Source organism: Pleurodeles waltl, chromosome 9 (genome assembly GCF_031143425.1).
Source record: "Pleurodeles waltl isolate 20211129_DDA chromosome 9, aPleWal1.hap1.20221129, whole genome shotgun sequence".
Lineage (NCBI taxonomy): Eukaryota > Metazoa > Chordata > Amphibia > Caudata > Salamandridae > Pleurodeles > Pleurodeles waltl.
This window is the reverse complement of record NC_090448.1, coordinates 655379194-655403358: the sequence shown is the minus strand read 5'-3', so window position 1 is coordinate 655403358 and position 24165 is coordinate 655379194. Positions and strand designations below refer to the sequence as shown.

The window sequence follows — 24165 nt, the reverse complement described above, 5'->3', positions numbered from 1 at the left end:
GCCTCAGCCTTGATTCTATTGGGAAACGATTCTCAAGTATAGTGGGACTTACAGTTCCGGTGGCTAATTCACTGGCAATTCTCACAAGATTCAATAGACAAATGTAGTCGGACATGTCACAATTCATAGATCTCCTGCCGGATGAGTGTAAAGAAGAAGCCAGAAAAATTCTCCAGGAGTGAGAGCGAGCTTCTGCGGAGATAATAGACTGCGCCATTGACATCCCCTCAACAGGATTTTTGCAGTTGGCGAAAGTAGCTGTTCTTAGGAGGCAAGGCTGGCTGAAAGCCACAACCTTTAGACCAGAAGTGCAAAGCAAAATGTTAGATATGCCTTATAATGGTGAATCATTATTCTGGAAACATATCAATGATGCCTTGCAAGCCATCAAGACCGATACTGATGCAGCCAGATCATTGGGTACATTGCAAACAAAAAGGCAGCTCTTTCGAGGAGCCAGAGGTAGGAGCACCTTTTCTTATCAAGGAGGATTTCAACCTTATAGACAGCACTTTCAAACTTACCAAGGGCAATACCCTTCACAGTACACCCAGCAGTGCAGGCAGCTGCCTTCTGCAGCCTACAACCAACCAACTAGAGGAAAACAACCTCCCACGGGTCAAACCACTACAAGGAAGCAATGATCTTCCATAGGCGCTGGCTACCCCATCTTTACATTCAAAACAGTTGCTAGGGGGTAGAATCTCCCATTTTTTACACCAATGGGCTGGTATACCAGAGAACAAATGGGTCCTCTATGTCATAACCCGAGGGCATACCCTCAAATTTATCAACAAGTCACTGACTCTCTCACCCAGAGGACCACCTCCTCCACATCTAAAGCAACTACTGATGGAAATTTCTCTTATGATAAAAAAGGAGGCAGTAGAAAGATTTCTGAAGCCTGAAAAAGGAATGGGCTTCTACTCCGGTTTCTTTCTCATAAGGAAAAAAATCAGGAGACTGGTGCCCGATATTGGACCTTCGCAAACTAAACAAATATCTGAAAAATTCTGGAATTTGGATGGTCACCTTACAAGACATATTACACCTTCTAAACCATGGGGACCACATGATATCTGTTGACCTCCAGGACACACATTTTCACATCCCCATTCATCCCAATCATCGAAAGTACTTACGATTCTGGGTAGCCGGCGCCCACTTCCAATTCAAAGTAAGCCCTTTTGGTTTAAAGTCAGCTCCTCGAGTATTCACATAAATTCTTGCTCCAGTGGCAGCCCAACTAAGACAAAAGAGGAGTTCAAGTATTCCCACACTTGGACGATTGGTTGATCAAAGCCCCCACAACTCAAACAACCACTGCGTATACCAACCTACGTCTCACGTTGTTTGAGAAATTGGATCTCACAACAAATCTTCAAAAGTCAACGGTCACTCCAAAGACGAAACTAACCTTCCTAGGTAGAGTACTTAACACCAACACAGACAAAGCTTCCACCTCTTTGGACAGACAGACAAAGATCCAGCAATTGGCCCAGAAACTTATCAAAAGAAAGCCCGTTTCAGTTCGGCTATACAGGTAGTTCCTGGGAATGTTATCTTCCTGCATTCCTCTAATCCCAAATTGCAGACTTCACATGAGGCCACTGCAAAAGGAGATAGAAAAGCAGTGGAAGCATGCACAACAATCCTTCGACGACATCATCCAAGCCACTCAGATAATGGTATTTTTCATGCAGTGGTGGGCTCAGAGAAGAAATATTGCAGAAGGATTAACATTTCTACCATGAATAGCAAATTTTGTGATAACAACAGTTGCGTCTCTACAAGGATGGAGCGCTCACCTACAGGATCTCTCCATCAGCAGAAAATGATCCTACTCCGACAATAGGCTGCAGATCAATTATCTCAAACTAAAGGCAATAGCTCTAGCACTCTGCTCATTCCTTCCCAGAGTTACAAAAACATCTGTGCTCAGCAGAATGGACAACACCACATGCATGCACTACTTAAATAAGTAGCCCTGTCACACCAAGCGCAGGAGAGTTGGAAGTGGGCAATACAGAAACAAAAATCTCTCTGAGAGCTGAACATTTACCAGGAGCATCAAATGTGTACTGGCAGACACACTAAGCAGACTGACTTCAACCTGCCATGAGTGGAAATCGACCATCAGCTATTACAGGAAATATTCACTTGATGGGGCACACCGAAACTGGGCCTGTTTGGGACCAGGAACAACTGCAAATGCCAGTAATGCGCAAAATGGCATCACCAGAAAGGATCGTGAATTGATGCATTTTCGATAAGATGGTTGAAAATATTTGCTTACGATTTTCCCCCAATTCCTTTAATCCCACGGATACTTCGAAAAATGAAGAGGGAACCATGCAGGATCATTCTCATAGCTCCCATATGGCCCAAGCAATTCTGGTACACAGAACTTCTCCTACTATCAGAACACCCACACATACAACTAACACCCAGTCTGCGCCCCAATCTGATATCTCTACATTTATCGGCCTGGCTCCTGAATTCCATGAGTTCGAAATCCCGAACATTCACTCTGATTGTAGAAAAAATCTGGCCAAAGCCGGAGCAGATTCCACCAAAAAAATCATATAAATTAAAATGGAAACATTTCTGTATTTGGTGCCAGCAAAGAAATGTATGCCTGTTTTCTCCAACTCCTGAACAAATTTTGCCATATCTCTTACATATAGCAAAATCTGGCCTTGCCCATTCATCAATAAAGGTTCACCCAGCAGCAATATCTCGTTTTAGGAGGGCAGACAAATCATCTCCTCTTTGCTCATCAGGAATTAGCAAACGATTAATGAAAGGACTTTTAAGGGTTTAAACCGCCTCATACCTGGCATCTTAATATTGTATTAAGCCAGCTGATGAAAGACCCATTCAAACCTGCCCACAAGACATTTAAAATATCTAACTTGGAAAACTGCACTGCTACTAGTGCTTACATCTGCTAGAAGGCTTGGTGAGATACAAGCATTTACTATAAAAGAATCTTTCATGCAGTTCAAAAACAGAGAGTATTCTCCTTAGGACTAACCCTAAATTCATACCTAAAATACCTTCAGACTTTCATCTAAATGAACAAATTATTTTAAAAACATTTTTTTCTGAATCCTCAAACAAGAGCAGAGCAAACTCTTCACACCTTGGATATTAAGAGGTGTGTCATGTTTTATTTACATAGAACACAACAATTTCGTAAACCAGACCAGTTATTTGTGACATTTGGTAATTTGAGAAAAGGTTTTCCGGCATCCAAAGGCGCAATCGGAAGATGGATTGCAAATGCCATCCAATTCTGCCATTCAAAAGCGGGAAAACCTTTAATGGATAGAGTGAAGGCCCACTCTACAGGAGCTGTGTCTACATCAACAGCTCTGTTTGCGGTGTGTTTATTCAGCAGATCTGCAGAACAGCAACATGCTCCAGCAGAGACACGTTCACTCAGCACTACCACCTGGAAGAGGCTAATAAGTCAGATGCAGCAGTGAGGCAAGCTTTTTCACGCCATTTATTCCTATACAATGAGACACATTCTAATTTCTGTTTCCTGCCATGCACTTATTCTGTATATGCCTGTTATTTATAGTTAGAAACTGCTGACTATTCGGATTCAAGCATGTGAATCTCTGAAAGATCCAATATTGGAGAAGAAAATAAGTTACTTACCGTAGCTATAGTTCTCTATTATTGGTATCTTTCATAGGTTCACATGCGGCCCACTCTCCTCCTTATAGAGGCTTCCCTTATTGGGCTTTCAGTATTAACTCACCTTATGTGGCAAAATCTGAGGAACTGGAGCCTCTGTAATGAGGGTTCTAAAGGGTGCTGTCACCTGATTGGTCAAGGGACAACGTTTGTCCTTTTTAAAAAAAGATTGTAGATAGGCTATTAAGTTAAAATTCACATTCCCTTTACAACCTATTGTCCTAATGCATACTGCTTGTTATGATACAATGGGACTCCCACTTCAACAACAGGGAATGGTCCAAGTATGTGAATCTATGAAAGTTACCAATACTGGAGAACTACAGTTACAGGTAAATAACTTATTTTCTTTCCCACTGACAGACAGTGGGGGAAGTGCCCAGGGTCCTAAGATCACACACAGAGAGTCAGCAAAGACTGGAAGAAAAAAGAAAAAGGTTTCAGGAAACTTCCTTCAGAAGAGCCATGTCTAGCACTTCTGTATTCCAATCTAGACATATTGCTCCTCTAATGAGCAGAAACTGTATACTTAAAATGTTTCTGGAACCATGAAATTGTATTAAGAAAGAACCACCTTCTGACCTTTTACTACTTGCCTGCTACAAACGTAAACCGGGGCAAATGCCCCTATTGCTAGATTTGTCTTCTGATTTGTTTAAATGCTACTCTGGGAGGGCTCGGGTTACTGAGAGACTTCATGCTTCACACCACGTATGTGTGGCAGACATATGTGTGGCAACTACCACACCTTTTTGTCAATTTTATTAGAACATTGACATTTTGACTCCATTGTAAAAATTGATTGGCTAATAATGACTGATGTGGGCCGCCTTCTCCAAACTTCCATTGTTTGTCCCTGTGTTGCTCTCTTTTGAACTTCAAACATTCAACATTTTGTGGGTGGAATGGTTTAATAACCTTATTGCCCTTCTGCCTAGGGCTATGCCGGTTGCTTAAGGCCCTGTTCCTTATTATGACTGTAGTTCAGGGCCTTTAACCATCGGTATAACTTGCACCAATGGACTATATTCTCTTGATGCATCTTCCAGAAATGGTGGTTTTGCCCGGACATTCTGGAAAACTATTTTAAGCACAGTAGGAACCGATTATGTTCCTACATCGAATCCTTTAAAGTGTATAATCTGTTTTCCATTTAGCTGGGAGGGAGGAAAACGTGTTTGAAAGTGTAAGTGAAAATTACCTTCTGAATCATAGGTTCTTCGTTATCAATCAAAAACGATGAGATAGTCATCCTTACATGCTGAATCCCAATACAATGTTATATACATATTTAAAAGGTAGCAATGTGGCTGTTTTAAATATAGACAAAAACACTGCTGCCGGTCTAATGCAAAATGTTCTGTATTTCATGTTTTTTTTCCTAAAAATATGCCATCTAAGCATTAAAATAACACATAAAATTGTTTGAAATATACCCTTTAACTTTGCTTCACAAATAAAAGGATACAACGTGTAATAAGTAAATGGAAATGTGGCCGTATAGGGAGCAGCTATGAAATATTGAAATTAGAGACTTCTTTTTGAAATAACTACTGGCCGTGGATGCAGAGGCTTAGTTCTTTGCAAAGTTCGTGTGAAAATGATCCCTTAAGCTCTTAGAAGATTTGCCTCAGTTCCTTTTTTGTTGCTATCAAGAATTTTAGTAGTGTGTGAGTGATATCTGACCTTTTCCTGATTAAATTCAGGTTTTTGCAGTTTCTTCCATCATGCCTTCACTTTTTGTACAGTACGTCCGTTATGGCAGGAAGGAAATTGCGGGTGGTCTGTTTTCCCAATTCTCCTTCAGTGAAATAATGTATTTTCTTTCAGAATTCCTGGGAGGCTCATCAAAAAACAGTGAACATAATCATCTGAAGGGAAGGCTTGAAGCTTATCTGGGATGCCTAGATAAAGGGAATTGCTGCATCAGCAATATAGAAAGGGCCCTTTCCAATAACATATAGCTCTCAATATGTCATCACTCCTGACTTTCACCCCACTCCCGATCAAGTTTATGTTTTCCATGCCTGTCAAGCATGATGTTGAAAAGAAGTCACTATTCAGTGTTGAGATCCTCCTTGATGTTGCAAGATACACTGACTTCTAAGCAGTCAACACATCATTCGATATTACACCATTTGCGCAGAACTTTGACATCGACATGCAACTGTTCAACATTCAGGAGACTTTTTAACACATCAGTTAACCACAAAGGGGGTCATTGACCCTGGCGGTCTTTTGACCACCAGGGTAAAGGAGGCAGTGCCTCCACCAACAGGTTGGCGGTGTAGACCGCCACATTTTGAGTGTGGTGAGTTGGCCTCTGCCAACCCGCCACATCTCCACTCATACTGCATGGCGGTCCATAGAAGACCACTGGCGGTATTAGGAGCTGGCTTTCCACCATGGTTTCTGCAGCGGTAGCACCTCCACGAAAACCATGGTGGAAAGCCCACCGGTGTCAGGGAATTTCTTCCCTGTCACCGGTAGACCCCCCAAGAAAGCACTAGATCCCCTACCCCTTCAGCCACAGCGCCCCCACCCCCTCTCCCTGCATACATGCACACAAACACCCACATGCACCACACATACACCAATTCACCTACACTTATATACATGCATCCACTCACAAGTATCCATACACACATTCACAACAGCATCCATACACGCATTCGCAACAACATCCAAACATGCATTCACAACATCCATCCATACATGCATTCACAACATCCATCCATCCATCCATGCATTCACAACATCAGATGCAAGCACGTATACTCACATGCATGCACACTTACATGCAGACACGCTCTCACTTCAACATTCAGACATGCATGCAACCACGCATTCACACATTCACCCATTCATGCACACACAGACACCACACACTCATACACAACACCCCCCACCCTCCCACACCCTCCTCTGTCAGACAATCACCTTACCTGTTTCAGGGAGAAGGTCGTCCGGCAGGGAACGGAAAGGGGCGCTTCCACCGCCGGTAGCGCCCCGCCAGCAGGACACTGTCAGGCCGTATTATGGCCCATAATATGTCAGGTAGTGTCCTACTGACGGGCTAGTGATGGAACCGCCAGAGCACCTCTGCCTGCCAGCATGTCTGCTGCTGGATTAACGCCCAAAGTGTGTCGAAAATCCGGCAGTACCCGTGATATGCTGGCGGTCTTCTGGTGCCCACGGCTTTGGCAGTCTTCATGGAAGACCGCCAAAGTTTCTTGAGCACTTGTCACCTTTATAACAGTAAGTGCAGTGAAACTTAATACACTTTTAGCGATGCCAAAAATATTATTGTCACTAGTTGTTTAGACTTTTGGAGCTAGGCATTTCCACCAAGCCTTTAATGCTGGTTCCTGTGTGCTGAGTTGGCAACTGAAAAAGGAATTATGCCATATGCTACTAAAATGATCAGATTACTTAACAATATACACCACGTTTCTCAGGTGTAATCCAAAAACAATCTTTCATGGTTTCGGAGTAGGGATGTGCCTTGCTTCGGCACCTGGAACTTTGAGGTTTCCAAACTGCGAAAGCCAGTGCTTAGATAATGTTAAAAGGAAAGTGTGGGTGGAACAGAGGAACTTTCACTCCATGAAAGAAGCAGTGCTGCAGCACTGTTAGGCTGGTGCTACAGATCTGTTTAGGAGTCAATGAAAAGATTCTCAGAACATATTAGTAAAGACCAATGTCTGGATTTTCTGATCCTACATAATGGCTTACTTGTCCACATTCAGTGATCTATAGCTCCCTAGATTGTCAATTTTGTCATCTCACCATTACACTGCAGAGATCGTCATAGCTGTGATTAACTTTACTCAGGAATGATCGTCAAATGAAGATAATGCATTGTCCTAATTATGGGCCCGATGTTGATCAGAGATAGGAATAGACAATGTCGATTTGGGATAGACAGTGTTGAACAGCTGTAGGAAAAGGCACTGGTGCCAGCAACAAAAGCAACCTGTCACTGAGTGTACCAACAACTGACGCAACAACAAACCCAAAGGTACCATCATAAGTGGTATTACAGTAAGCGAGGAACACAGACAGCAGCAGTTAGCCTGCGCTGACTCTGTGCTTCCCTGAGTTTCCGGGAGCCAGTGACTCCCACCCAACTAAAATAATTTTATGTTGCCTTGTGTACCATACGTGGCCAGCCAAACCCCTCTGGTGTGCCTTTGGGCCCCCAGAGTCAGCAGAGACCCCAACTATCGACTTCTGGATTGGCATAGACGCCGGCCACCTCTGTCCCGATGTAGATGCTCCGGGTGCTGCTGCGGGTGCCATCACCATTTTGATCCTTGCCTCTGATACAGAGCTGGAGGGCTGTCAATCGACGACATATCAGGTGGCATAGGGAGCCTTGCCTACAAAATTGTATCCTGAGCCCTATTCCTATGGACTTGGTCTCAGGAAGGAATCGGAGGGGTTCACTGGACCCTTTAGAAGTCCAGCCTTATACCAAGACATTGACTAGTGTTGGGATCTGGATGAAGCCAGTGGTGTGGATACTTCCCCAGATGTTGGCATGCTTTATCCCTTCACCGTGGCTAACGAGGAGGGAGCGTCTTTTGCGATTACGGTGTGGAGGGCTGCGGAGTCCTCGACCTTCAGTAGCCCTCGGATGCAGTCAAGCCTAATTAAAATCTTGAGAGAGGTGCTTCAGCCGAAAGTCTTCCCATCTGAACCACTCCTCCCTTTTAATGAAGCCTTCACAGATGTCCTTTTGGGTACATGTTACAAACCCAACATGGTCTCCTGTGAGCTGGACAATTGCCGTTGCCACTGCCTCACTCTGAGGGAGCCAAGTTTCCTCATTCTACACCCCACCCCTGAGAGTTTGGTCCTCCAGTTTTCAGCTCCCATGTCCCTGGTGTGTTCCCTGGAGGCTGGAGACATTTGGGAAGATGTTTTCTTCCACCAGCCTAGCATTGCGGTCTGTGAATGCAGTAGGAAACTGGCCTGGTGTGTGCTGAGCACCTGTGGTTTTATCACCTCGTACCAGGTCAAGGTATCCCCTATTAGTGAAGTGTAGGCAGTGTCTAGGAAGCCAGGGCTCTCTAGAGGTACCTGTGGATGAGCAGCCAATACTTATACAGGAGACATGCAAAGCCTATGCAATACCACTATAGTCACACAGCACTTACACACATGAAAGAACCACACAGTGTAACAAAAATAAAGGTACTTTATTATAGTAACACAAATACTCAAATACTGTCTAGGCAATACCCCAGCTGGAGGTAGGTAAACACACTATTATATACACATTAGCAATCAGTAAATGGCATGAAAAGCAATAGGCATTGGTAAAAGCAATAGCAAATGGTGAGGGCCCAGGGGTGGACCAAACCATATACTAAGAAAGTGGAATGTGAAAGGCAGTCCCTCACCCAAGGATGTGGAGTCAGTAGAAGGGAGCTGGAGGAACTAGGAACCCCAAGAGGTAAGTACCAGGGTTCCCCCCCAAACCAGGAGAGGAGAGGTAAGTACCTGGTTTTCCCCAAACCCAACAGGAGGACTTTGGAAAAGGATTTTGCAAGACCCAGCCAAGAGTGGAAGAACCCAAAGGTGTATCCTGACGGAAGAGGACCTGCAAATGAAGGGACCAAGTCCAGTTCGAGATGGGTAGAGGCTCCTGCCACAAGTGGACACTCCATCTCTATGTGGATGCATGACCAGGTCGACGGTGGAAGAAGAAGGTCAGCAGTGCAGCACCGGAGATGAAGAGGAGTCCCAGGAGTGATGCAAGTTATGTCCCATGTCGGCGGTCGTGATGCAGTCGGATAGTGGTGCTGGAAAACCACCAACAAGCCTTGGCAAATGCAGAAGACAGAGAAGGTTTGCAAGGCTAAAGAGGACTAGCAAGGTCCAGGCAGGGAGCTCGACCCAAGGAGGAGAGTCCATGGTGACCCTCTGACGCTGGGAGAGTCACAAGAAGAGGAGGCAGCCCCCACAAGCAACCCACTGGCAGCAGGCACAGGGGTCGCAGTGAGGCCCGCTCAGCACACCTGAAGAAGTATCCCATGTCGTTAGAGCAGCAGACAGGAGACAATGCATTACAGGAAGAAGTGCTGGAGGCTGGGACTACACAGAGCCTGAAGATCCCTTGGAGGAGGAGCAAACAGGCCTTGGTAGCTGCAAGAGCCATGGTGCACAGGGGTGCTGTCCTGCAAGGAGAGGCAAGGGCTTACCATCTCCCAAGATGGACAGCTGGTAGAGAGGACCAAGGGGACTACTCCAGACCACCTGTGATGCAGTATCCATGCAGTTTCGGAGGAGAGTAGATGCACACAGCCGGTTATCATTGCAGTTGGTGCCTGCAGATGCAGGGGAGTGACTCCTTCACTTCAAGGGAGATGTCTTCTTACTTCTTGTGCAGACTGAAGACTCGCCGCCCTCAGAGGATGCACAGCCAGGGAAGTGTTGCAGTTACTGGAAGGAGCCGGAGAAACAATGTTGCAGAGCGGAGTTGTCACTGAAGTTGTCACTGAAGTTGCAAATTGTTGGTTCCTGAAGGGTTCAGATGCAGTTCCAGTGGCCCGAAGATGAAGTAAACAATGCAGAGGAGTCCTGGTGGAATCTTGCATGTCGAATCTGAGGACCCACCCAAGAGGAAGACCCTAAATAGTCCAGGAAGGGGGGTTGGTCACCTAGCAGGGTGACCACCTATCAGGAGGGGTCTGTGACGTCTCCTGCCTGACCTAGCCACTCAGGTGCTCCCAGAGGCCTCTGCCCACTTAGATTCAAGATGGCAGAATCAAGTGGCCACCTGGAGGAGCTCTGGGCTCCACTCCTGAGGAGGTGATGGACAGGGGAGTAGTCACTCACCTTTCCTTTGTCTAGTTTCATGCCAGAGCATGCACCCCGCCCTCTAAGCTAGGAAGGTAATCATAGGAGTGGCTTACGGTGACTTGGTGTAGTGACCAGCAGTGAAAGGGTGCATGCACCTTTTCACACAGGCTGCAATGGCAGACCTGCAGATACATATTGCATAGGCTCCCATGGTTGGCACAATACATGCTGCAGTCCATGGGGACCCCTGGTGCCTCAGTGCCCTGGGTACCTAGGTACCATATACTAGGGACTTATATGGGGGCACCAGTATGCCAATTGTGGGGTGTGCAAAGTCCTAAGCAACCACATTTAGAGGGAGAGAGCACAATCATGGGGGTCCTGGTTAGAAGGATCTCAGTGAAAACAGTCAAAACATATTGACAGCAGGCAAAAAGTAAGGGTAACAATGCCAAAAAGAGGGTACTTTCCTAAAAATGCCGCAACTTACTCCCACACTCTGTGGGCTACGGTTGCACAAGTGCTGCCGATGGTCCCGGAGGAGAACTGGGCCGTGCTCTCCCAAGCAGTAGCAGACAGGATAGATGCAGCTAAATTCACAATTCAGTGTGGACTCGACACAACTGACTTGCTAGGCAGAGCGTTTTCGTTGACAGGGGCCATAAGGTGCCACGCCTGGCCATGACCTACTGGTTTTTTGGGGGAATGTCACATCTTCTTTAATGGACATGCCCTTTGATGGCTCCCGTCACTTCGGAGACAAAGCAAACTCAGTGCTCTAGAGATTTAAGTACAGTTGGGCTACGGCCCTATCCCTGGGGTTACCTTCCACCCAGTGAAATCCCGGTCTACTTTTGGCCCCTGTCATGGCTACTGAAGGAGCTACCAACTACATCAGTTCCTGACCAGCCACAGAGCTGCAAATGCTCCCCAGCCACTGTGTGACAGAGGGCATGGTATCCACAAGTCACATGGCTCAGGCATCCAGATGCAGGGTGTAGGAAGCTGGTCTGGTTTGTTGAGGACACCTATAGTGTTGGCACCTTATACCAGGTCCAGGCATCTCATATTAGCTAGTGTTACACAGTCTAGGAAGCCAGGGCTCTCTAGTGGTAAGCAGCCAAGACGTATCTAGGAGTGTGAAGCACTTACAACACCACAGTCATCACACAGTAACTTATCACACCTGCAAGGGACCAAACAGTGTTGAAAAAATAAAGATGCTTTATTATAGGAACACTGAACTAGATTACTATAGGCAAACCCCTCTTTCTGGAGGTAAGTACACACTAAATATACACAGGTACGTATTAGGAATTAGCATAAAAACACCAGAAATAGCAAGAAATAGGAAGGGCCTTACTGGGGGGAGGCAAACCATATACTAAAATAGTGGAATGTGAGAATGGGTCCCCTACCAGATGATATGGAGTAGTTAGCCAAGGGATGAGAGAGTATAGAGCCTCAAGAGGTGAGTGTTTAGAAGAACCCCAGCGACGAGGAGAGCAGAGGTAAGTTACCTGGTCATCCCATAGGTTAACGTGGAGGCTTGGATGTGGAATATTGCAAGAGCAGGACCAGGTTGGTGAAACCCAATGGTGGATTCAGGAAGAAGAGGACCTGCAAGATAAGGGGACAGAGTCCACTCCACGCATGAGTGTCCAGGTGGGGCCGGAGGCTTCTGTGTGTGAAGATCCGGGTCAACTGTGGTGGATGAAGTCCAGCTGCGGAGTCCAGGAGCTGCAGAGGAGTCCCTGAAGTCACCTAGAAGCTGTCCCTCACCGGTCGCCGGATTGCAGACGGGTTAGTGGCCAGAAGGGCCACCAACAAGCACAAGCAAATGCAACTGTAGCTGTTGGAGATTTGCAGAGCTGAAGAGGACCAGCAAGGTCCTGGGGACTGGGCCCTTGGAGGGGAGACCAGGATGACCCTAAGAAGAAAGGAGAGCCAACCGAAGCAGTCAGAGCCCCCACGAGCATCTCAGTGGCAGCAGGCACAGTAAGTCGCAGGGAGGCCAGGCAGCACACCTGTAGAGGAGACCCACGTCTCTGGAGCAGGAGAGAGGGGACTGTCCTTGCAGAGGTAAAGTGCTGGGGGCTGGGGCTACTTGGATCCTGAAGATCTCTCGGAGCAGGAGTCAACAAGCCTTGGTTGCCGCAACAGTCACGGTGTGCAGGGATTCTGTCTTGGAGGAAGAGGCAAGGACTCATCATCTTCCAAGTTGGAAAGAAGGGAGAGAGGACCCAGAGGACCCCTCAGAACCACCACCTGTGTTGGAGAATCTTCGCAGGCCCAGAGGACAGCTGATCTCAGCAGCCAGAGGTTGTTGCTTTAGGTGCCTACAGATGCAGGGGAGTGACTTGTTCACTTCAAGGGAGATTCCTTCTTGCTTCTTTGGTGCAGCTGAAGCCTTACGAACCCCAGAGGATGCACAGCTGTGAAAATGTTGCAATTTGCTGACAGGAACCGTGGAAACAATGTTGTCTCGGTGTTGCAGTCTTGTTCCTGTGAAGCTGTTGCAGAGGAGTCCTGGTGCAGTCTTGCACACTGAATCTGGGGACCCACCCACAAGGGAGTCCCTAAATAGCCCAAAAAGGGGCTTGGTGACTTTGCAAGGTGACCACCTATCAGGGGGGATTACTAACGTCATCTGCCAAATCGGGCCAGTCTGATGTTTCCAGGGCCCTCTGCCCATCTTGATTTCAGGATGGCAGAATCAAGTTGCCACCTGGAGGAGCTCTGGATACCACCCCAGGGGTGGTGATGGGCAGTTTTGCACCAGTGCAGCGACTGGTGCAAACCGGAATATGGAAGGAAGGTACAAAATGTTACCCCTCTCCAGCCTTACAACACCCATGTCCAAGGGAGAGGAGGTTTCACCTCTCTCCCACAGGAAATCCTTTGTTCTGCGCTCCCCTGCTTTAGCTGGTCAAGCAGCAGGAGGGCATAATCCTGTCTGAGGGGCCACAGCAGTGTGGGCTGCTCACAGACCCTGGAAGACTGGTAGGAGCAGTACTCGGGGATCCTCTAAGGAGCTCCCAGAATGCAAGGAATCATGCCACCAGTACTGGCATCAGTATTGGGGTATGATTCTGACATGTTTGAGACAAAACATGCCTAGGTTCGTAGTTACCATTATGTAGCTGGACCATAGATAGTGACCTATGGCCAGTAAACAGAGAAAATGGCTTCCGCGCACTTACGAAGTCCAGGGAATTCGAACTAGCGTTCGTAGGGGCACCTCTGCTCTTGCAGGGGTCCCCACACACACAGGAGCCTGCACCCTGTCCTTAGGGCTGGAAGGGCCTACCATCGGGGTGACTTACAGTGATGTGGTGTAGTGACCAGCAGTGAAAGGGTGCTTGCACCTTTTCACACAGGCTGCAAATGGCAGACCCGCAGCCACAGTTTGCATAGGCTCCCATGGGTGACAGGATATATGCTGCTGGCCATGGGGAACCCCTAGTGTACCAATGCCCTGGGTACCTAAATACCATATACTAGGGACTTACAAGGGTACACTAATATGCCAATTGTGGGGTGTAAAGGGTACGAAGGTAATCAAATTTAGAGGAGAGAGCACAATAACTGGTGTCCTGGTTAACAGGATTCCAGTGAAAATGGTCTAAGCACACTGACAACAGGCAAAAAGTGGGGGGAACCATGCCAAAAAGAGGGACTTTCCTACACCGGGTCAGGCCTCTACCCCCGCCCGCAGCTTCAGCCTCCAAACCCTCCTAATCTGCCCTTGTACCATCCCAGGCACCCAGTTGGTGTGCAGGATTTTTCATCACCTGCCCCACTGACAGTCCATAACATCGCACACAATCAAAAGAGGGACAGGGAGATTAATGGTCCAGTGTACAGACTCCCTACTAATGATACAATACATAAAAGTACACTGTTCCAGGAAAAATGTATGTTAAACTCCACTAGGCACTTCTATGTCTAGAAGCAAATGCCCTCACACACCCGATGGATGTCATGCTTCATCATAGGGCTTGCTCCTCATCACACCAGCGCTGCAGTGGCTGACGGGCCCACCACAAGTGGGCACTCTGCCAGAGATCTTAATTGGAGACCCATGCCGTGGTTTAAAGAGAGTAGGAATTATTTCAATCCTACGCACAGGAAAAAAATAGGAGAGAGAAATAAAGGTTAAAATTGGCTCAAGAACCCTCCAAAAAAACACAATTTATCGATCAACGAAGGGTCTAAAGGTTAAAAAAAGGTGTTAGGGAGTGAAACTGAGATAATGCTAAAGCACTCTGCCAACAAAACACTGTGAGGGAAGAAGAGATTATCTTCAGCCGTCACATTAGGTCAACATGTTTCACACCTAAAGAGTCCATACGGATCTAGTGGCGCTTCATCAGGACCAAATCAAAAAAACACTTCTCCTAGGCTACTTAGAGCCTTCAGTGTGTCTAAAAATTTATGTGCAAAAACAGAAAGTCACTTACTTATAGTAAGATTATAAATGAAATGTGTATTTGGTCCTACTCTCTTTAAACCACAGCACGGATCTCCAATTAAGATCTCCGGCAGAGTGCTCCTTTGTGGTGGGCCCGTCAGACTTTGCAGCACCGGTATGACGCCGTTCAGACCAGCCGTTCTGACGAGGAGCAAGCCCTATGATGAAGCATGACATCCATCGGGTGTGAGAGGGCATTTTCTTCTAGATATAGAAGTGCCTAGTGGAGTTTAGCATAAACGTTTCCTGGAACAGTGTACTCTTATGTATAGTCCATAACATTGAACAGGTAGGTATTGGAGTAGGCGCAAAAGGGCTACTCCCTCCCCTTCCTGACTACTACTCCCCCCCTTCCTGACTACTACTCCCCCATGCCACCAGCTCAAGACAGGCTGACAAAGTGTCATCTTTATCTTATCTGCAAGGAAGTTGCAACTCTTTTGGCCAAGGAAGCCATAGAGAGGGTCCCGACGCAAGAAGTAGGTTGTGGTTGATATTCCTGCTACTTTCTGGTCCCGAAGAAAGGCTGAGGCCTTCATACTATAATAGACCCCTAGCCCCTCAACTGCTTCCTGAAGGAGAAATTAAAAATCCTCAAATTGGCGCAGGCTTTTTTTTCCCTGAATCCAGGAGACTGGATGGTAGCGTTGGACTTGCAGGATGCATATTTTTATATTCCCATCTTGTCTACAGATGTTACCTGCGGTTCACGGTCGGGCACAAGCATTTTCAGTTTGCCATGCTCTCTTTTAGCCTGACCAGCGCCTCTCAGGTGTTTACCAAGGTGATGGTAGTGATTGCAGCTCATCTGTGGAGATAACGGGTGTCAGTCTTCCCCTATCTGGATGGCTGGCTGTTGAAGGTAGGCTTGCCCCAGGCTGTCATCTCCTACCTCCAGACTATGATGAACCTCCTGCAGTTGCTGAGTTTCACTTTAAACATGCTAAAGTTACACCTGACTACCTCTCAGAAGCTCCCTTTCACCTGAGCTGTTCTGGACACAGTGCAGTTTAGGGCTCATCCTCCCAAGTGGAAAGACCAGGATATTCAGGCCATGATACTGATGTTTCAGCCTCTATCCTGGGTTTTGGTGAGACAGGCTCTGAGGTGGTTGGGGCTCATGGCTGGAACATCAGGGCATAGCGCTGGAGATTTAACACTGGATATGTTCTCTGAACTCCAGGGCAGGTGAAGTCAGTCGAAGATGCCTAGCTGATCATGAATGGTGTCTCCATAAGGAGGTGGTGCAATGTCTCTTGCAGCAGTGGGGAGAGCCTTGGTTAGATCTTTTTGCCCCCATTGAGAACGGTCAATGTCATCAATTTTGCATGCTTGAATTTCCAAGGAGGCTATCGCTCAGAGATGCTTTTCAACTCTAGAGGACCTCAGGCCTCCTGTACGCCTTTCCGCCCATACCACTTCTGCCCAGAGTTCTCAAGAAGGTCAAGAACGACCGGGCCCAGGTTATTTTGGTGACCGTAGTCTGGGCATGGAGAGTCTGGTATCCCGAGCTACTGAACTTGGCCATCTATCCTCCGATCAAGCTGCCCCTTCGGGAGGATCTTCTGTCGCAGCAGCAGGGGAGGGTTCTCCACTTGAACCCATTTCATAGACTTCTAGCTGCAGATTCCTTACCTTTGAATTCCCTGACATCATCTTCGAATCTGGAATTTTTTTATGAGCAATACCCTGCGCGCACCATCAGGTGGCGTCATTTGTATCCTCGTGCATCGTTTGACTCTGTGTGGCGTCATTGGAGCCGTCTGATGTCACGGTCATCTATAAAGGCACCACCCCAGCATGCGTACATCAGTTCTTTTCCTTCTGCGCCGGGTAAGCTCAGGTCCAGGATCAAGCTACCCTCTGCTTTTTTTGGCAGGCCTTTTTTCGACCCTTTTGTCAAAGATTTTTTAAGTCTGTGCAAGATGTCCTCAAGGAAGATGGGGTTCAAGCCATGTGGTGCATTTCATCATGCCATGTCGGTGATGGAGCCCCACCAGGTATGTCTCTGGTGCCTAGACAGAGACCACGACTCGAAGTTGTGTTCTGACTGCCGGGCTATGGCCCTGAAAGCTGTGAGAGGGTGGACTCTGCAACTGACGTTGCCACCCCCCCCACACCACCACCGGCACCCACCGGTGGTGCGAGCCCTCATTCCAGATGATCTGGAGCCAGAACAACATCCTACGACGCTGATTCCGACTTCAACAGCGCCAACAGGACCCCGATCAGTACCTGAGGCTTATTACGATCAGCCAGGCACAGGTGAGGAATGGGAGGGATCTGAGGACCCTTTAGAATATGGATTGGAGCAGGACTGGTATCAGGATCTAGGGGAAGCCAGTGGACTGGATAGTTCTCTAGATACTGGCATGCTCTCACCTCCTTCTGTGACTATGGAGGAGGGAGCTTCATACGTCATGGTGATTCATAGAGCCGCCGAGGTATTGGACCTAGAGTTGCCTACAGTGACGGTCAGGACTAACATCCTGATAGAGGTGCTTCAGCTGGGTGCTTCCACATCGGAACCCATAATGCCCTTCATCGAAGCCCTCACTGATGTCCTTCTGGGGACATGGTCCAAACCCAGCAGAAGGGCTTCTGTAAATAGGACAATCGGCCGCCTCCATCGACCAGCTCCATCTGACCTTATTTTCCTCACCCAACACCCCATCCCAGAAAGCTTGGTGGTCCAGGCCTCCACTTCCCATGGTGCCTTCCCTTCCGCTTCCCTGGATAGGGAATCCAAGAGGCTGTATCCATTTGGTAAGAAGATGTTTTCTTCCTCCAGCCTGGCGTTGAGGTCCGTAAACACCTCATGCCTATTGGGCTGTTTTCCCCATACTTTATGGGATACTGTGGCACAGGTGCTGCCCCAGGTCCCAGGGGCGTGCAGGACACTATCACTCAAGCTGTCATAGATGGGAAAGATGCAGCCAAGTTTACGATTCCGTGTGGTTTGGACACAACTGACTCGCTGGGCAGTGCGATTTCATCTACAGTGGCCCTTCGATGCTACACCTGGCTTCATACTTCTGGCTTTTCGGGAGATGTCCATACAAACCTCATGGATATGCCCTTCGACGGCTCACGCCTTTTTGGAGATAAGGCAGACTCGGCGCTTGAGCAGTTCAAGGGCTCTCGGGCTACGGCCAGATCCTTGGGGCTCTCGGTGCCAGCTCGTCAGCAGTCTGCCTTTTGCCCCTTTCGAGGCTTTGGAAGGGGTGGGGTACCACTCCACCCTCAAATCAGCCACCGCCCTCCATCATCTCAGTATCCAGTGCGAGGACGAGGTTGTGGTATCTTTATACCCAGAGGGTGTGGCCAGAAGTCGGCAGCAACCCAGCCCCCCCCTCCACAGTGCCCAGTCCTCCTAGTGTGACTCTGCAAGACCACTCACGTCCAGTTGGAGGGAGGATTCATTTTCATCTCCCTCACTGGCAGTCCATAACATCAGACAATTGGGTCTTACTGATCATACAGAAGGGCTATTCCCTCCCTCTATGCCACCATTAAAAGAACGGCTGATGGAGGATCATTTAATTTTGCTTCACAAGGAAGTTATGGCTTTCTTGGCCAGGGGAGCTATAGAAAGGGTCCCGATGTCAGAAGTAGGCAGTGGTTGTTATTCCCGTTACTTTCTGACTCCCAAAAAGAACAAGGGTCTTCACCCCGTTCTGGATTTGCAGGATGTCAGTCTTTCTCAAAAAGGAGAAATTCAAGATGCTCACTCTTGCTCAGGTCTTGTCTGTCCTAGACCAAGGAGGCTGGATGGTAGCATTGGACTTGTGGATGCGTATTTCCACATCCCCATCCTGCCAGCCCTTCAAGCGCTACTTGCGATTCAAGGTGGGTCACAAGCACTTTCAGTTTACCATGCTCCCCTTCGGTATCGCCAGTGTCCCTCCGGTGTTCACCAAGGTGATGTTGGTGGTAGCAGCTCATCTGCGCAGGCTGGGGGTTTTCAGTCTTCCCCTACCCCGACGATTGGCTGTTGAAGGCTTCTACGCTCCAGGCTCTCATCAACCACCTTCAGACTACGGCGGACCTCCTGCATTCCTTAGGGTTCACTATAAACGTGCCGAAGTCACACCTGACTCCCTCTCAGAAGCTCTCTATCATCAGAGCCGTTCTTGACACAGTGCTGTTTCGGGCTTATCCTCCCGAGCTGCGAGTACAGGCAACACCACTGCAATGTGGTACTGCAACAAGCAGGGTGGTGTGGCATCGTGGATACTTTGTCAAGAGGCTCTGCGTCTCTGGACATGGCTGGAACAGCAGGGCATAACCCTGGTGGTTCAACGCTTGGCAGGATCAATGAACGCCAGGGTGGACGAACTCAGCTGTCGCTGCCTAGCGGATCACAAATGGTATCTCCATCCGGAGGTGGCACAGGGACTCTTTCAGCAGTCGGGAGAACCTTGGTTAGATCTGTTCTCCTCAGCAAAGAATGCGCATTGTCAGCAGTATTGCACATCGAAGTTTCCGAGGCGGCAGTCGCTCTGCGATGCTTTTCGTCAAAAGTGGAGTTCAGGCCTCCTGTACACTTTTCCACCTGTACCACTTCTGCCCAGAATTCTCAAGAAGATCAAGAACGACTGGGCCCTAGAAATCTTAGTGGCTCTCGATTGGGCACGGAGAGTCTGGTATCCCAAGCTTCTGAAAATGAGCACCCATCCTCCGATCAAGCTGCGCCTTCGGGAGGATCTTCTGTCACAGCAGCTGGGGAGGGTTCTCCACCCGAACCTGCCAACTCGGCACCTTCATGTGTGGAGATTGAGCGGTGGCAGTTGACCTTCCTCCTGAAGTCTGTAAAGTTATTTTGGCAGCCAGGCGTCCCTTCACTAAAACGATATATGCCTGCAGTTGGAAACGTTTTGTATATTATTGTACAGAAAGGTCTATTGAACCTCTTCCTGCTTTTCTTACTGATTTCATACTATCTCTTGCCCAGCAGGGTTCTGCCTTAGGTACACTCCAGGGCTATTTTTCTGCCTTAGCAGTCCTTTGGCTGCCTGAGCAGCCTTCACTTTTCAAATCTCCCATTGTACATAGATTTGTCAAAGAGCTTTTACCTATGTTTCCCCCTACACCTTTTTTATGCCCCAATGGGACTCAACTCTGGTTCTCACATTTCTTATGTGTGCTCCCTTCGAGCCCTTACTCAACTGCTCCCTCCAGCTGTTCACCATCAAGACAGCCTTCTTTGTGCCAATGGCATCTGCCAAGAGGGGGAGTGAGATGCAGGCTCTTTCATCCAAGCCACCGTATCTCACCATATTTTCAGACAAGGTGGTTCTCAGAACTCGTGCCTCTTTCCTCCCCAAGGTGGTGACCCCATTTCATCTGGGTCAGAACATCACCCTGCCCATATTCGTTGCTCCACCGCATCCCTCTAAAGAAGAGGAGTGACTCCACTGGCTGGACCCAAAAAGACTTGTCGTTCCACCTTGACCACACGAGTTCCGGGTGGATAACCAAATAAGGGTCAGGTAGTGTAGAAATGAACCATTTCTTGCTGGGTCATTCTCTGCATTAGGGTCTGCTTCGAATTGGCCAGGAAGCAAGGTATCTCCATGCTTAAAATGTCAAGGGAATTATTTAGTTTTATTTTAATAGAACAAATGTTGTAGGACAGCCAGCTCTTCTCTTATCCTTGTGAGTTATGAGACAAATAGAGGTCTCCCTGCTTGTAGGCGATCACTTTCAAGGTTGATTGCTTCCAGTGTTGTGGTATAATAGCAGTTAACAAACACAGCTTTTCCAGAAAAAACGAGTGGTCACTCGCCATGCTTAAAAGAGGCTAACGCTGTTTCGATCAATTTGCAAGACAGCTGCTTAGAGATTATTTATTATTATGTTCACTACACATAATTGCCTATATTCGAAATCCAAAGCAGTTAATGTTGTTGTCTAAAGTGTTCTAAAGTTTAAAATTGTTAAAACCTTCCTGATTACACAGATACATTTTACAATCCTTGGACGTTCAGGCTGCAAGGTCAGGGGATATGCTTGCTTTTCAGTTCTAGTTTTAATGAAGATCACTGAAGTACCTACGATGCAAAAGGAAAATGTACTTACTAGTAATTCTAGTTTTTCCGCAAAGCCTTTTCGGTCTTTTACCTTATTCCTATAGATCTGTCAAAAAGATATCCGGCCCAGTAGCAACTGCCAGAAGAAGGAAACATGTTGTATTATGTGGCTGGCTCTGTACAGGAGGGGTATCTGATTTCAGCTTTCCATAGCTCCTGCCTAGCTGGCAGCATTACCTAGGACTGTGAATCCATTTAGAGCCTAAAGTTATTTATGATGCCATAGTATTTTAGGAATGGTTTAATTTGGCATATATATTTAGGGGAGACAGGGTGGAATTCAGAGAATTTTGTCCGACGGGCTACAGTGTTTTATCTACATTTAAAAATACCAGATTGCTCCCATTCAAATAAATAGTTTAAATACTGTAAAATGTTCTGGGATCTCAATCACAGGCATGTCTATTCCAGGGTTTATTGTACTGTCTTGCAGCATTTTGTATATGATTGACATGATCCAGAGAACGCATTATAAGTAGATTGAAAAAACACATAGGAACTGATTGTGATTTGATCCTGGTGCACGTTAACAAGCATGCGTTATGCATGTGAATGTCCCCAACACGTTTGATACCACTGGGTTTACGGATTGAGTACCCAAATCAGCATGAACGGAGGTTTTTTAACCTAATTCTTCTCTTTTTATCATAGCAGCCCTTGTTCACAACGGTTTCACTTCGTAGTTCTCTCAGCTTCTTATTTCAAACAAAGCAAAGTTGAACACTAAGGACTATGTAGAATTTGACAACAAAGTATATAGAGAAGTTCAGCTTTAGCAAGAAAGAAAAATATAATGCAGAGATTCACCATTAGGGAGCCAAGAACACATTGCTGCAGATCTACTTAACCACAAAAGAGAGAAAAATCCGTGAGGTTAGGGGCAGGGATATACCCACGTTCGGGTTTTTGGATGCTCAAAACGCAAATTTAATAATGTAAGATTTTGGGTAGTACTAGCCTATCCAATTATTATTTGTCTTTTGTTTTGTTACTCTACATTTGGAGGCACAGCTTTCCCTTTATAAGTCAAAATAGCTGGTGATTCATGATGCTGCATTCTCTGCAGCCACTCGCCGTTAAAGTCCCATTCAGAAGGATTGTTCTGGGACCATTCTGCTCGTCTCTGAAGAGGGCCAAGAAACAGTTGACTGCATGCATCTGTTGCTAGGCAATATCGTCCTAGTGCTACTGTGATGGAAACAGTCTTTGATGCTGAACCCTTTTGCAAGACACTTGGGCTGTTGCCTGTGAAAACTAACTTTACTTTCATTGCTTTTTGCAGAGAATGTTTTTGACCCCTCGACTGATCTATCTGAGATTGATGCACGCTTGCAAGCCCTTCAGGAGTATATGAAAAACTTGGATACCAGGACATAGGCAGGCCTGACCAGAAGGACCTCTGGCCAACACTCTCCATGTGATACCTGTCCAGGGGCTTCGGCAGTGAACCAAGCCATATGAAGAGCACGGACATGACATATGGACCTTTACTGATGCATCTTGACAGGTGTTTGAACATTGGCAGTCCACTGACGACAAATCAAGCTATTTTATTCTCTGCTAGAGTGGGTCTTCCAGTGGTTTCTATGCCTTTTTTTTAAAGACTCTCAATCTTTTTATCTAACTCCTGTGTGTCCTGCCACGACCTATACATTCCCAAATGATTACGAACCCTTCCCAGCAGAGATGGCCTCGGAGAGGTGCTGAAGAACGGTGGAAGTACTTTAAATAATAAACGGATTTGAAATTGAGAATATTGTTTTTGGGGAGGGGGAGGAGATGATGTCGGCATCGAGTTCTTAAAACAAATCTTTATTATTATTTAGAAGATTTTCATTCCGAACCCTACATTATCCATATCGTGAAGCACAATGTGTTGACTTGTAACCTTTCGACTTGTAGTTCTTGGAACACCTGTCAAACTTTGAAGCCACGGGAATGAGACCTGTAGAGAAGATAGTTAAACCTTCCCCTCTACATCTCAATATCATTACTCCTTCAGTGAGTGTCTTGATGGTCTTGTCAGAGTAGTGGCACCGCCTTTTCTAAAGTTCCCGTTTTATGACTAAACAATTACTGTTTAAATCCCCCCACTCGTGCTTTGATTGGAGAATGATGCTGGGAACACAACATGAAAATTGAAGCTCCTCATTTGAGACCCCGGTTTAGCTCAGTTCCACAGGCATCTTCCCTGAAATGTCATTTCTTTTATGTATTTATTAATGTGTATTTTGTACGTGTGCCTCGGTGCTAGGGATAAACGGATTATGCAGAATAAATTACTTTATTGTTGAAAGATTTTTCAGTACATCAACAGAGCTTGGGTGTTCATTTCTTCCACTGCGATGAGACCTACTTGAGCGGACCACCGCGTAAAAGTGTTATATTTTTTTTTTTACGAAGGAGTCCTATAGTCTAAGCGGCTCCTATTTGAACAATAAAAAGCAAACATATTAGTTTGCGCACTTAAAAATGAATAACAAAGTATAGCACTTGGTCTTGAAAAAACATTCAACTAAACTCACTGTTAGACTCAGCCGGTCTACACAGGGAAATAGCAGCCTTGCCTAGGCTCAAATGAAATACTAATGTAATTGGTTCACAATGATATAAGGAGCTGTAGACCTGACAAAACAGTTCGTCATTAGATACTGTACAGCAGATATATTTTCTATCTCATCTGTCCCCATCACAGTCCAGGACTCACCAAAATACAATGCAACATTCCTGCTCCAGAATATCAAGACATACATTTATCTACATACCAACTGTTTGAGGAGAGGTCAATGTTTAATTTCCGAATGACCAGGTTATAAAATTCAAGCGTTTATTTTCTGGATGCCGGGTGCATACGTGCACCAGTGGTATTGCGTCTGAAAGAACAATGTAGAATTTGCTATTTATAACCCACCATGCCCCTAACCTTAAAGGCCAGGCAAATCCTTCAGTGCATTCGAGAATGACATTCCCTTGTAGGCGCCATCATATCGCAGCTCCCCTAATGATTGTTTTGCCACCAGACAGAAGCCTGTGAACTGAAACACCCTGAGCAATGTACCTGCTGATCACAGACCAATCAGG

At 46.7% G+C, this 24165-nt stretch overlaps 1 protein-coding gene across 1 annotated transcript in view; it reads left to right on the top strand.

Moving 5' to 3' along the window:
• The window catches only part of CCDC61 (coiled-coil domain containing 61), a 637121-nt gene extending 613729 nt beyond the window's left edge, over positions 1-23392 (top strand). Inside the window, exon 14 of the mRNA XM_069207713.1 lies at positions 22367-23392. Coding sequence (XP_069063814.1) covers positions 22367-22461 — 95 coding nt within the window. The 3' untranslated portion in view covers positions 22462-23392. The remainder of the gene's footprint in view (positions 1-22366) is intronic.
• The last annotated feature ends 773 nt before the right edge of the window (positions 23393-24165 follow it).